The sequence below is a fragment of the Protopterus annectens genome, chromosome 3.part0, assembly GCF_019279795.1.
Source record: "Protopterus annectens isolate FY-2018-M chromosome 3.part0, PAN1.0, whole genome shotgun sequence".
Lineage (NCBI taxonomy): Eukaryota > Metazoa > Chordata > Ceratodontiformes > Protopteridae > Protopterus > Protopterus annectens.
The window spans coordinates 1944345709-1944360507 of NC_056731.1; the positions used below are offsets into that span (position 1 = coordinate 1944345709).

The following is a 14799-nucleotide window of genomic DNA, read 5'->3' on the forward strand; positions in this document are numbered from 1 at the left end:
CCCACTTAGTTTGAATTTGTTTCGGTTAGTTATTTTGTCATGGTGGCCAAGTAGTTTTTTACCCTGAGTATAACTGTTGGTGATGCTAGGCTTCGTAATTGTCTTTTGTAGAAGTGATCTCACTCATTTGGAATTCAGGTAAGTGTAATTTCGATAAATGAAAGTAGTCCCATATATATATATATATATATATATATATATATATATATATATATATATATATATATATATATATAAATGTGTGTATGGGTTTACTTTGATTCACTGAAAACTCATTTCACTGAATTTGGGCAAATCGTATATGCCCTTTTCCCCACTGCATGTCTTACACAGTATGAAAATGCTAAGAAAATGAGCAGTGTGCTGCTCATTGTTTATTCTGCAGATTAATATGTTGAGTATGGTTTCTCCATTTATTTCTTTGTTAGGTTTCCTGTTTGGATACTGTGTGGATTTCAAAGTCAAATGTTAAACAACGCAAAGGACGTGCTGGACGCTGCCAGTCTGGCTTCTCCTACCATCTCTTCCCTCGGAGCCTCCTGGAGCAAATGGATGATTTCCAGATTGCTGAGATTCTCCGCACTCCTCTAGAGACTTTGGTGCTACAAGCAAAGATTCATATGCCTGACATGATGGTGAGTCTTTTGTATTGCAACTCTTGAATATATGACATATATTGCAGTGGACCCATGCTGCCATAATGTTTTGCCGTGGAAAATTAAGTGGCCTTTATTGAATTATCCCTGCACAGTTTCTGTACCACTGCATGTAGCACCTGCAGTGCCACAGCATATTTTCTTCCTCTTTCAGTTTTATCTTTGACTATTAGGTTCCTAAACATGCAGAACAGGAGACTATACAGAAACAGGACACTACACAGGAACATGCGCAGTTTCCCAATTGTGCCAGAGCACTGTCTGATTTAAGTGATTTGCTATGAATCATGCAGTATGCAGAATGTGGTTGAGTGAATCAGACTCTGGACTACAGGAAGCAGCTTGCCACAGCTCAAAGCTTTAATCCTGTGTGCTGACTATGACATGAAAACTCACTGGGGATAAAATGTGAACTCCAACCAACGACTTGAGTTTAGTACCAAATTCCAGACTGTAAAGCTATGTGGCAGATGTCGTTACCATTGTGCTACATTGTTGCCCACTTAATGTTGTCTTTTTTGAAAACCAAAGTAGGATTTGGATGGTCTTTTGATCTGCAGTCAGATGCCTTATTTGTTAAGTCATATGGCCAACCCTCATAAGTGGATACTAAGCAGTCTGTTCAGTAAGACATTAAGAGCCCAGCCAAAGGACCCCCTTGGATAAAATAATGTAAGAATGCCCCCCTTTGCTCAGGTGGGCCATGCAAGATAACCTTGGGGAGAATTTTTTGCAAGCCATCCAGTTAGGGTTTATTATGAATGTGGTAGAGTCATGCTTATGCCAAGTGTGGAGAATGTGTTTGGTTAGGAACCTATCCTGTCAAAGGCAATCAGTTACTTGGTGTAGATTAAGGTCCTAATGTGGATGTTAATGGAACCGTTGGCTCTGTGGAGGTACAGGAGATTTGATAGAGTTGTTTTTCTCATGGCAGGGACATAAAGAAAGGCAAGGCAAAGATCACCCTGGAGGAATTGATAGGGGACATAGTACAAGGAGAAGGCTGCTAGTCTCTTTGGGTAAATGAGACTTGAATGCTGTGATTGATTGTTAGGACTTTCTGTTGTGTTGCCAGCTGAGTAGTGTGCTTTAGTAGAATAATTGGTCTAGTTAGAGGGGAATATAAGGGGAGTAGAACTCCTTCAGGTATAGATGATATGCCCTTTGGAGATTAATTGAAACAGATAAAAGGATTTTCAGACTTCTGTGCAGATATGTGGGCAAATGACAGTGAATTATCAAAAAAAATGCCCAGGACCCTGATAATGACATGACTTTGGAGGGGTGTGTCTTTCATATAGATTACACACACAGCTATCTGAGGAGGAGCAGCTGATCTGTAGCAATAAGTAGCCTGTTTTTTTGCTTATTTATAGTAGTTATTGCTTAGTCTAGATATTTGTAGCAGTTTTATTGTATACTTGTACTGTATTTCATAGCTATTGGCTCACTTGTGATAAACATTTCTGTAGTGTTTTCTCCCACCCTCCCTCTGTATTTTCCATCTTGTCTTTATACCTGCAGGCTTTGCAGTTGCCCACCCCTAGTCTAAATTTGATCTTGGACAGTCCTCCCAGTCTAGTGTCATTAGCTCATTCTACCTAATATAGAGAGAACATCTGAGAAGGCCAACCCACTTAATTTCTTTCCTTCTATTCCTCCTTTCTCCCTTTCTTAGAAAAAAGTAAATAATAAAAAAAAGCCTGAATATCCTTGTGTTCTGACTGTGCTTCTCAAACATTTTGGAAATATAGAGTATATTTTAGTGCATTTATTAAAACTGTATTTGCCTTAATATTGCTACAACTCAAGTGCTGTAGGTTGCACTGCATCTGAATTGTTTTAGTGTGATGTTTTTCATGTTTCACTGTTGCGGTCATTACATTTGGGTAATCCTGCTGGCAGGTTGCCCTCAGTCGGCCTGAATTCCAAAGTCTTGGGTCCTGCGTCTGCTACTGTCGCCCCTTCCCTAACATCAGGTCGTCCGGGGTATAAAAGAAGCAGCCAACGCCATTTTCTTAAGTCTTTCTTGCCGTGCGGTGCCTGAAGCAGAAGCAGTTCGCAAGTGCCAGTCGGCAGACTCCTGAGATTTTCGTGTTCGAGTTTCAGACCAGAAGTCTTCAATAAAGCTAAGTACCCTGTTGGGGAAACTTTTTCTTGCTCCAGACCGATGTCAGAAAAAGTCAATTGTATTTCTTGTGGAAAGCAAATACCTCATAAGGACTTTCATTCTTACTGTATTCCTTGCCTGGGGCCCTGATCACAACGTTTCTAGTTGTCGGTTTTGTGCTAGATTTGACCAACGCACTATTAAGCGTCGGTATGATTTTGCATTAAACTATTTTGGACGCCAGTTTAGTTATCCAGAAATGTCATCGGAAAGCCATCCGACTACTGGAGTTCACAAAAAACATGAAGAAAAGGAGAGAGATGAACAACCGAGGTGCAAAACTGACGACAAAGCTTCTCCTAAGCCAGTCGCCGGTTCGCCAGTTCTCAGTGAGGCGCTTTCGCAGCCCCTGATACCCGCTACTTTAGAGTCACAGGCCGCTACTGACTCCTATTTGGAGTCGTCTATGCCGTTGGAAACTCAAGGTATTGGAGCCTTGGACACTATTCCCTCAGATGGGTCCGGAGCCGCTGAGCAGGCACCGGCTTCTGAGGGTGTTTTCACACCTAAACATCTTTACATTAAACTGTCTTCAGCTTCAAAGGCAAAGACTAAAGCACCTTCTAAACCAAAGAAACAAACTCAAGAGCCACGTGGACAGGTCTCTATGCCCAAAAAACAGATGCTCAAAATGGCTGAAGACTTGATTACCTTTATCAGGGGTTCCCATCCCCCTCCTGATAAGAGGCATAGGCAAGAGACTGACTATGAATCTTCAGATCAGGTTCCTGTTTCTTCTGATCAGGAATATTTTCTTCCCCCTTATTAGGATTCTGATGCTGAAGAAACTGTACCTTCAGCTTCTCCTCCAGAGGACTATTCTTTTGGGGAAGCCTTGCATACCATGAGGGAGCATTTCCACTGGGAGAGCCAAGATTTTTCAGAATCTAAAAAGAGGCTCAGGAATTTCCTTTTACTACCTCAACACAGGCCTCTAGCCATTCCACCTGTGTTAGACATTGTAGATGTTGTGTTTTCGAAGTCTAATCTGACTCCTGACTCCTTACTCCTTACCTCCAGCTCCTGTTAAGCCTGACTGATATTACAGGGTTCCTGACTCTCACAAATTCCTTTTTAAAAACCCTACTGCAGGCCCAGAAACTATTTCACAGGGTCCCAAAGGAGTTAAGGCTTCCGCTGCAAAAAACCCTACCCCCTCTGACAGGGAATCCAGTGCACTGGATAGATGGGGAAAAAAGCTTTACACATCTGCTACCTTGGCTATAAGGCCCTTAAATTGTCAGTTTCATATGCTCAAATATCAGCAACATGTCATGGCATTGCTTAAACAGAAAATATTAAACTCTGAATGTACAGAAAACAAGGAAATGCAGGATTTATTGCATGCAGCTGAACAAGTACTTTGCAATGTGGTTTTGATTCTTTGGAGGCCTCCTGCAGGGCCACAGTTACGGGTTCTGTACTTAGGAGGCATGCTTGGTTAAAGGAACAAAATCTGCCTGATCATGTCAAAGTTAAATTATTAGATGCACCTTTACAGCATGATACTTTGGTGTTAAGACAGAAGAGGTGTTAAAGAAAATGGAGGACAAAGCTAAATCTATGCAAACTGGCCAAGACTTTTTTACATGTACAGCCAACTAGGTTTAGTAGACACTGGCCTACAAAGAATTGGTCCTTTCCTGTGTCAGACAGACCTCAAAGGGGCAGATCCAGATGCCCTAGAGGCAGATCCCATACGCAAGGTTCATACAGGTCAAAGTAATGGGGTGCTTCTACCTCCAAAGTTGGAGAAGACAAATCACAACCATACAGGAAACCGTTCCAATGACTTCCACCTGCCTGCACCAAGCACATATCTCCTGGCAGCACCTTTAGGGGGAAAATTAGCACTTTTTTCTCAAAATTAGCACATTATAACCCAGGACAGGTGGATTCTAAATATCGTGTCACAAGGGTACATGTTCCATTTCCATTCCCTGCCAAAGGCACACGGCTGGCCAAATCTGCCAAAAAATCAATGAGCAGACTTGCAAAAACAAGTCTCATCCCTCATGGACATGGGGGCCATTCAACAAGTACCAGAGCAAGAGCAGGGACAAGGATTTTACTCAACTGTTCTTGGTACCCAGAAAGGACAAGGCCTGGAGACCAATACGGGACCCTATCTATTCTGAACACATTCCTGGATATACCAAAATTCAAAATGTTGACTTTGCAGCAGCTTCTGCCCATGCTGGGCAAGAATTCTTGGCTTGTGACTTTAGACCTAAAAGAGGCATACCTGCATGTCCCAATCAGACAATCATGCAGAAGGTACCTCAGATTCAAGGCTGGCTCAATGCATTACCAATTCTCTGCACTGCCCTTTGGCTTATCTACTGCGCCCAGGGTCTTTACAAAGTGCCTGGCACCAGTAATTGCATTCTGCCGACAGAGGAATACAAATATATCCTTACCTGGACGACTGTCTAATTCAAGCCGAGAACAAGGACATTCTTCTACGGCATCTGGCATTTGTGAAAAGACTTCTAACATGCCTAGGGTATACAGTCAACAAAAAGAAATCAAAACTAGTACCCTCTCAAGAGATAATATTCATGGGTGCAAGCTTAAATACAACTGCCCAGATGGCTTATCTCACGCCAGACAAACAAAGGCAACTGACTGCCTATTTCAAAATGCTGGCAACAAAGGCCCAGTTATCTGCAAGAAAAATTCTGCAGTCTTTGGGCTTCATGGCATCCTGCATCCTACTAATTCCATATGCAAGACTGCATATGAGGAAACTTCAATGGTACCTGAAAAGTGTTTTGACTCAACATTGCCACAGCCTGGAAACAATGTTTACTCTCATTCCTTGCCTGCAACAGGAGTTTCGATGGTGTGCGAAGGCTTGTCACCAGAACAAGGGACAGCCATTCACATTACCCCAAGCCAGGCAGACACTAACAACGGATGCATCAGATTATGCCTGGGGGGGCGCACATGGCAGGAAGATGCATTCAGGGCACATGGTCCTCAAACCAAATGCATCTACATATCAATCAAAAAGAGATGCTAGCTGTTCATAATGCCCTGACAGCCTTCAAGGACCTACTTCATCTGGGACAACTACTGATAGGCAGACAACACCACGGTCTTGTGGTATATAAACAAGCAGGGGGGCACACATTCTTACCCCCCTTTGCAGGCTAACCATGACCTTGTGGGACACAGCATTGACTTACCAAGTACATCTGCAGGCACAATTCCTGCCAGGAAACAAAAACACTCATGGATCCCCACGAGTGGCAACTGGATCCACAAGTCTTCAGCATGATGACAAGGAAATAGGGATGCCCGGACATGGATCTATTTGCCTCCCCTCACAACTACCAACTAAAAAGATTCTGCACAAGGACTTATCACAGACAAGCATTGAAAGTGGACGCCTTATCTTTCAGCTGGAAAAACCTATCAGTATATGCCTTTCCTCCACTGCCTCTCCTCCCCAAGGTACTCCTAAAGGTCAGACAGGAGAAGCCAAAGATGATACTGATTGCCCCAGACTGCCCCCCCCCACCCCCCCCCACCCCCCCAGTACTGGTATCCAATCCTAAGGAACTTGTCTCAATGCCCAGCTTGGACCTTACCTCAAATACCTCCTCTACTCTCCCAGCAAAACAATTGGATCCTGCACAGCCGACTCAGTACTTTAAACCTGGCAGCATGGCGGATAATGTAGTCATACAAAACACACCTCTCAGTAAAGCTGTGATGGATGTCATTTTGGAAGCCAGAAAGCCTAGTACTAGAAAATCTTATGCTGGAAAATGGAAGAGATTCTGTGCTTGGAACCAGGCACAAGGAACTGATACAGCTGCACCAGATATTCTTCAGATTTTGCAATATTTAACTGAGATGCTGTACAAAGGCCTATCTTTTTCATCAATTAAAATTCATGCCTCTGCCATTTCGGCTCATTACAATACAGAGCCACCAATCTTTTCTCATCCTTTATTAAAGCAGTACCTCGGAGGAGTCAAAAATGTAAGGCCTCCAAGGAGATCACCAATACCTGCATGGGACCTCAACTATGTCTTGGAAAAACTCACCCTGCCTCCTTTTGAGCCAGCTGCTAATGCTGATATAAAGTTTTTATCTTGGAAAACAGCGCTGCTCCTAGCAATAACTTCTGCAAGACAAGTTTCAGAGCTACAGGCACTCATGGCTGTGGAACCTTTTATCTTTTTTTTATCCAGACAGGGTCTCTCTGAGGATAAACCCAACATTTATGCCTAAGGTGGTGTCCAGTGTGGCTCTTAACCAAACTATTCATCTGCCAACTTTTTATCCAAATCCACAGAACAAGGGGGAGAGAATTCTGCATTCTGTGGACATACACAGCTTAGATTCTACTTGGACAGAACCAAAGTTTTCAGGAAGACAGAGCAATTACTAGTGGCATATGCTGCAGGATCACAAGGAAAGGCTATCTCAAAGCAGACTATTTCAAAGTGGATAGGCCATGGCATTCATTTCTGCTATTTACACCATGGCAAGCCATTGCCTAAAAGGGCATTAGGCCACATTCAACCAGAGCTGCAGCCACTTCAGCAGCCTTTCTCAGGGGAGTACCAACCAAAGACATTTTAGAGGCTGCTGCTTGACATTCAGTGCACACCTGTACAAAGCACTAACATCTGCCACTCTACTCTAAATCCAGGGCAGGTTTTGCCACTGTAGTTCTGCAGGGCCTCATAGCCGCTCCTAATGCTGTTTAGCTCCAGCCTCCCAACCATAGCTTTGGGACTCTACCCAAATGTAATGACTGCAGCAGTGAAACATGAAGAACATAGTACAGTTGTATACACTTACCATAAATGTAGATCTTCGAGTGTATTCACTGTTGCAGTCCAGGTTACCCACCCACCGTCCCCCTTTTTTCTGCTGGAACTTTTCTTTCCTTTTCTGATTTATACAACATATGTGGTGTATTTGCTTGTAGATGAAGGTAAAGTTTATATTGGTGCATGTATTTTATATATATATATATATATATATATATATATATATATATATATATATATATATAAATTTTGGCTACCCTTTTAGGGGGCACCTGACATCTGGGGCAAGAAAAACTGAAGAAAATGGAGTCGGTTGCTTCTTTTATACCCCCTAACGACCTGATGTCAGGGAAGGGGTGACAGCAGCCGACGCAGGACCCAAGACTTTGGAATTCAAGCCGACTGAGGGCAACCTGCCAGCAGGATTACCCAAATGTAATGACTGCAACAGTGAATACACTCGAACATCTACATTTACGGTAAGTCTACCCAACTGTACTTTTTAGCTGCTTTTCTGTATATATAGACTTTTCTGTATATGTAGACTAGCTACTTATTCTACTATATTACTGCCTCTTAAATCATTTTTCAGTTGTACACTTGCCTTGCTTTCATTTAAAAAGTTTTAAATTGCTACTTTTGTGGAGTTTTAATTGTATTTACTGTTTAGGGCTACACACTCAAGTGCGTCAGCCTTTTCTGTGTTTACTTAGTGTATTATTGCATTATTTATCCTGTTTTAACAAAAAAAAAAAATACTATCTTGTTTGATCGTTTCCCGCCTTTTCTAGCTAGTATAATCCAGATCCCATGCTTTGCTGGTTTCAGGACTTTATTTTCTGTGTTCAGAGCTATCTAGACCTTGCTGTGGTAGAGGGAAGTCCTATTGCTTACCAGTGGGAGTGGTTAGCATTGTACTGCCTGTCTAACACTAGAGGAGTGGTTTTTAGCTCTGAAATTGTAATTTTAGCCATTTTGGGCTGATTTCTATTCCTTTCTACTTTCTGGCTTAAAAATGCACGTGTTTACGCATTTTTCGCATCGTGCAGCACTGCGGGGCTATAGTTAAACTATTCCACGTGCTCTTCAAATTTTCCCTTAGAACTAGCTGGTTTCTCAGTAGTAGCACTAAAATCTGAACCCCTGTGACTAGCACTTGCTCTAGAACCTGCTGGAAAGCACTAGGAAGCTTTAAACTGATACAAGCACTCAACTCTCCTTGTTAATAAGGAGAAATTAATTGTAGGCACTAAACAGCCTATAATTGCGAAGTACCTTGCAAAGGTAAGGGAAAACAGCTCTTGTACTTTACAAAAAAGCACCTAAACAGGCATGCCCAAGGGGTCAGCTTCCGGTGATTTCTCCTGTCCACCTGGTGAATCTGGGCATACTGGGGCAATGCAGTAACTGACTCATGTACACAGACAACCCTCTCCTCCTACCACCCAACACTACAACCTGTGAGAGATGCACTTCCAACACTACAACCTGTGAGAGATGCACTTACATAGCCAAACTGGAAGCAAAGCTGTCTCCAGCCAAGATTTTGCTAGACAGTCAAGAGGAGGGTTAACACCTGCACTACAAACACATAGCCCTTCCAAACCCACACCGTCAACACCCACACATAGCAACACTAAACCCACATATGCGGAGGCCCTTAACCTTAACCTGCCCAAGCAACAAGGACCTCCGAAGCTGAAATGCAAACAAACACCAGTCACAACCAAAGTGACACATAGCTCACAACACCAGTGTGCCACCCAACAACAGCCCCTAAGGCAAGACAAACTACCCAACACTTTAGTCCTAGGTGACTCTATAGTCAGGCACACTGAGGTGACTCTATAGTCAGGCACACTGATGTCCCACTCACATAGTCAGGCACACTGATGTCCCACTCACCAGGCTGAACAAGGAGAAAATTACAGTCAGCTGCCTATCAGGTGTCAGGATCCACCACATAACGCATGCAACTCAAGTCACTCCACAACAAGTACGACTCTATCATTGTCCATATTGGAGTGAATGTCTTGAGACATACCTCCCAGGGCTACATGAAAAGAGGCATGGAAGAGCTCTCTGATCATGTGGCCCAGGCAGGTATGACTCTTGCCCTGAGTAGCATCCTGCCTTCGCCCAGAATGATACCACAGTAGAAGGACAAAATGATTGACTTCAACAATTGGCCAAGCTTCTGCTGTCATTCAAAGGGGATCCAGTATCTGTCTGCCTGGGATGACATGAGTGACAAACCACGATTCTTTGCCAGAGATGGTCTGCACCTCTAACACCTGGGATTCAGGTTACTGGCCAAAGCTCTTGCCACCCCTATAGTGCCTTTTTAAGGCAAGGTTCAAAGGACAAAACCACCACTGTAACAGATACAAGCATGCGAAATCTGAAGGTAGTGCTACTCAATGCTAGAAGTCTAAACCTCAAAATGCACTCTCTCGAGGCATTCCTAAAAATCGAGAACATCGATATCTGTGCAGTAACTGAGACCTGATTCAAGACTCCAGAGAGCACTCCTGCAGTACCAGGCTACAATTCCTACCCCACTTTTCGGCCACCAAACCAAGACCGAAACAGTAAAGGTGGAGGAGTGTCCATATTCACCAAGGATATTCACATCTCCAGGCTAGTTGCCCAACACAATGCATCTGAAATTCTCGAGGTGCAACTAACACTAGGTAAGACTGCAATCCAAATGCTACTGATACCCCACCATGCCCCAAGATTCTCACTACACCTTTCTAACATACTGGAAAATATTAAGGTACAACCAAACACCCTAATACTGGGTGACTTCAACTACCCTGCCATTAACTGGGGAAACTGTTTGGGTGCCATCACCTTTTCCCAATGGTTCTTGGAATTCATAAATTCCAACACCCTGGATCAACTAATCCATAGTCCCACCAGGGGCTCCAATATCCTAGTCATTACCAACATGGGAGATAGATGCTCCACAGTAGTGGACACCCCACATTGGTCAGGTCTGACCATAAGCAAATCACCCTCGACATCCACATCCTACCCCCCCCCCCCAGTTAAGGAAACCTCTGTAAAAAAAAAAACTTCTCCAAAGCCAACTTCATACTACTCAAGTCAGAAGTGACAAACTTCATGACACCCATGCAGATGGGAGCTGAAACTTCGCCTGCTGAATCCTGCACTAAGGCACTGTACGAGCACATCCACTCGTGCATGAATCGTGCCATTCCATATAGAACCAAGATGCTCTCCTCCAAAAAAAGGAAGCCAATCTGGTGGTCCCCTGCCATAACTGTACAACAGAAGAAAGAAACTGTTGCAGAAGAGGAAAATCCCAGGATGCAAAAAACTCCCCTTACCAGCCTCAGTAAGAAGCTGAGATCCCTCATAAAATCTTCCAAAGCTAGTTATGAAAATAAAATTGCCAAAGATTCCAAAGACAACCACAAGGCATTCTATAGTTATGTCAAGAATCTAAATGGCAATGCTCAGATATGCTCTGAGCTACAACAGAATGGCATTAAATATACTTATCTCAAGGATATTGCCAATATCCTGGCAGATAGATTTAGTGCCAACTTCACCCCCTAAAGGGCCCATCTCAATACCAAAAGATTGACAAATTCCAGTAATCACGGCCACAACAACAATTGGCTAAGCTTCTGGTGTCATTCAAAGGGGATCCAATGTCTGTCAGCCTGGGATGACATGCTCTTCAAGCCATGCTGCTTTGCTGGAGACAGCTTGCACCTGTCACCTTTAGGCTTTTGAATACTGGCCACCCCCATAGTGCCTTTTTTAGGCAAGGCTCAAAAGACAAACCCACCGCTGTAAATAGCACAAGTAACAAAAAATTGAGGGTAATGCTGCTCAATGCCAGAAGTCTAAACCTCAAAATGCACGCACTTGAGGCACTCTTCAGTATGTAGAAAATTGATATATGTGCAGTAACAGAAACCTGGTTTGAGGGTCCTGAGAGCACCCCAGCACTACCAGACTACAACTCCTACCATGCATTTGGGCCACAAAATCCGGACTGAAATACAAGAGGCGGGGGAGTATCCATATTCATCAAGGATACCCACACCTCCAGGTTAGAGGCACAGCACGATGCTTCAGAGATCATCCACGTGCAACTAACAACGGGCAAAACTGCTATTCAAATTGTAGCTTGCTACAGATCACCCACCATGTCCCAGGGCCCCCACTCCGCATTTCTGAAAACACTGGGAAACATAAAGGTCCTACCAAAACACCCTGATATTGGGCGATTTCAATTACCCAAACATTAACTGGGAGAACTACTCAAGTATGAACTCCCTTGCCCAACATTTCCTAGAATTTATAAACTCAAACGCCCTGGATCAACTGGTCAGCACCCCCACCAGGGGTGACAACATATTGGTCCTGGTCATCGCCAACATGGGCGACCGGTGTTCCACACCAGATATCACCCCTTCGCTGGTTAGGTCTGACCATAAACTAATCACTCTGGATATCCACATTCCGCCACTACCCCCAGTCAAAGAAACCACTGTGAAAGACTTTTCAAAAGCAAACTTCACGTTACTTAAGACCGAGATGGGAAGTTTCAAAGCCCCCATGCTAAAGGATAACACTGTCCAAGCTGCACAATCCTTTATTAATGCACACTACGGGCACCTACAAGAATGCATGGATCGTGCTGTCCCAAACAAAACCAAGACTCACTCCTCCAAGACGAGGAAACCAGTCTGGTGGACCTCTGCCATAAGCAAGCTGTACAATAGAAGGAGGAAACTAGTACAAAAAGAGTAAAATCCCAAGAAGGGAAGACATCCCCGATCAGTATCAGCAAGAAACTACATTACCTCATAAAATCATCCAAGGCTAGCTTCGAAAGAAAAATTGCCATGGACTCCAAAGATAACCACAAGGCATTTTTAAGTTATGTCAAGAATCTAAGTGGCAATTCTCAAATCTGCTCGGAGTTGGTACAGAATGGCACAAAATACACTGAACCGAACGATATTGCCAACATCCTGGCAGACAGGTTCAGTGCAAACTTCACCCCCTTCTATCCCCAAAAGGGCCTATAACTATACCAGAAGAATGTAGTGCCCCTGAAATCACAGACACTCAGGTTAAAATAGCCCTCTCCAAAGCCAAAAACACAGCATCAATGGGACTGGATGGCATCCCAGGCTGCGTCCTACACAAACTCAAAGATGAACTAACCCCTCACTTAAACACACTGTTTAAACTCAGCCTCTCTACAGGCTTACGTGCCCACAGAGTGGCGCACAGCAATGGTTATTCTGCTCCACAAAGGTGGAGCCACAACAGACCCCGGGAACTATCGCCCTATAAGCCTGACTAGCTTGGTCTGCAAAGCTATGGAGCGCATCATCGTGGATCTCATTAACAGAGACATTGGAAACATCCAAACACTGGACCCTACCCAGTTCGGCTTTAAGTGGAGCTCATGCCTCCTAAACCTGGTGGACTTCTTTGAGACAGTTACCAAGGTTATAGATGAGGGGAAGGTGGTCCACACAGCCTACCTAGACCTCGCAAAGGCCTTTGACACCATTACCCACTCAGGTATTATAGACAAGCTCACCAGCCTAAACATAAATCCCTATGTCACGAGATGGGTTGCCAACTGGCTCACAGACAGAAAGGGAATATCAGATTGTACAAGATTTACAGGCATTTTGCCGGAATTTGAATTTGAAATTGTTTTTTGATGATGATAAATCAGAACCTTCTGAGGACTTTCGCTTTGGCAAGTCTTCATTTCAACCACCCATGAATAAACACGTGTCTGTTTTCATGGATACTGTTTTTAGGGATATACATTTTGAGAACTTGGGACACATTATGTTAGCAAGTAATTTAACACCTGAAGACAGAGTAGCTTTGGACAATTTATGTAACAATAAAGATGTAGTTATTGTCCCCGCGGACAAGGGCGGTGCAGTTGTGGTTTGGAATACGGCCGATTATGTACAGGAAGGGCTAACCCAATTGTCTGATGCCAAATGTTATATGCACATGTCCCTAGACCCTACGTCTGTCTTCAAGGAAGAGATTGACTCCTTTTTGCAACTAGCCTGTGAGGAGGGCATTATTAATAAGAAGTGTTTGGCTTCACTTATGGTTTCTGAACCCTCGAAACAGATATTGTATCTTTTACCCAAAATTCATAAATCCCTGACAAAACCACCGGGCAGACCAATTGTCTCTGGAATAGGCTCTTTGACAGAACCATTATCAGCCTTTCTTACTAAATATCTTAAACCACTATTAGGCCTCATAAGATCTAGATTACAGGATACCACACAATTTTTGCAGCTTATTAAGGATACCCAATTGGAACCTGAATGGTATTTATGCACATTAGATGTTAAATCACTATATACGAGCATACCACACTGGGCGGGGTTGCAATCTATTCAATATTGGCTAGAAAGGGCAAATTTATACACACCTGGGTTCAATACTCTTTTGATCTGTATGTCTGAACATGTTCTCAATAAGAATGTTCTGTATTTCCAAGGCCAATGCTATTGGCAGTTACAAGGAACAGCTATGGGAGCAGCTTTTGCTCCCATATATGCCGACCTCTTCATGGCCTATGTTGAAGAATACATGATATATGATACATCACACAACATCTTTCAGGTAGAGATGGATATTTGGAGACGTTACCTTGACGACTGCTGGCTGGTGTGGCGTGCGGATGTGGGTTACTTGCAGGAATTTGTAGAATATCTTAATGACAATGTATGGGGACTGGAGTTCTCGTTGACATGTGATAAAAATACCATCAATTTTTTGGATGTCAGTGTCTATAGGAACCCAGATCACACCTTGTCTACTAAAGTTTTTCGCAAGTACCCACAATATAACACCTTGCTACATGCCTCAAGTTTACATCCCCGTCACACCATTAAAAGCATTCCAATATCTCAATTCATACAAATTAAATGTCTTAGTTCTAATGAAGAGGAATACTTATTAGCCAGCAGGGATCTTAGTCAGAGGTTTACCAACAGAGGATATGACAGACATGATATTGTGAGTGCCCGAAGCAGAGCCAATTGCTTAAAAAGGGAAGAACTGTTGCAATATAAAAATAAGAATAAAAATTTAACATCTCATGGCACTTGTGTCAGGTTCATTACAACCTACGGGAGAA

At 43.3% G+C, this 14799-nt stretch overlaps 1 protein-coding gene across 1 annotated transcript in view; it reads left to right on the forward strand.

Moving 5' to 3' along the window:
• DHX30 (DExH-box helicase 30) overlaps positions 1 to 14799 on the forward strand; it is a 1694732-nt gene that overhangs the window by 749419 nt on the left and 930514 nt on the right. Inside the window, exon 13 of the mRNA XM_044066068.1 lies at positions 429 to 635. Coding sequence (XP_043922003.1) covers positions 429 to 635 — 207 coding nt within the window. The remainder of the gene's footprint in view (positions 1 to 428; positions 636 to 14799) is intronic.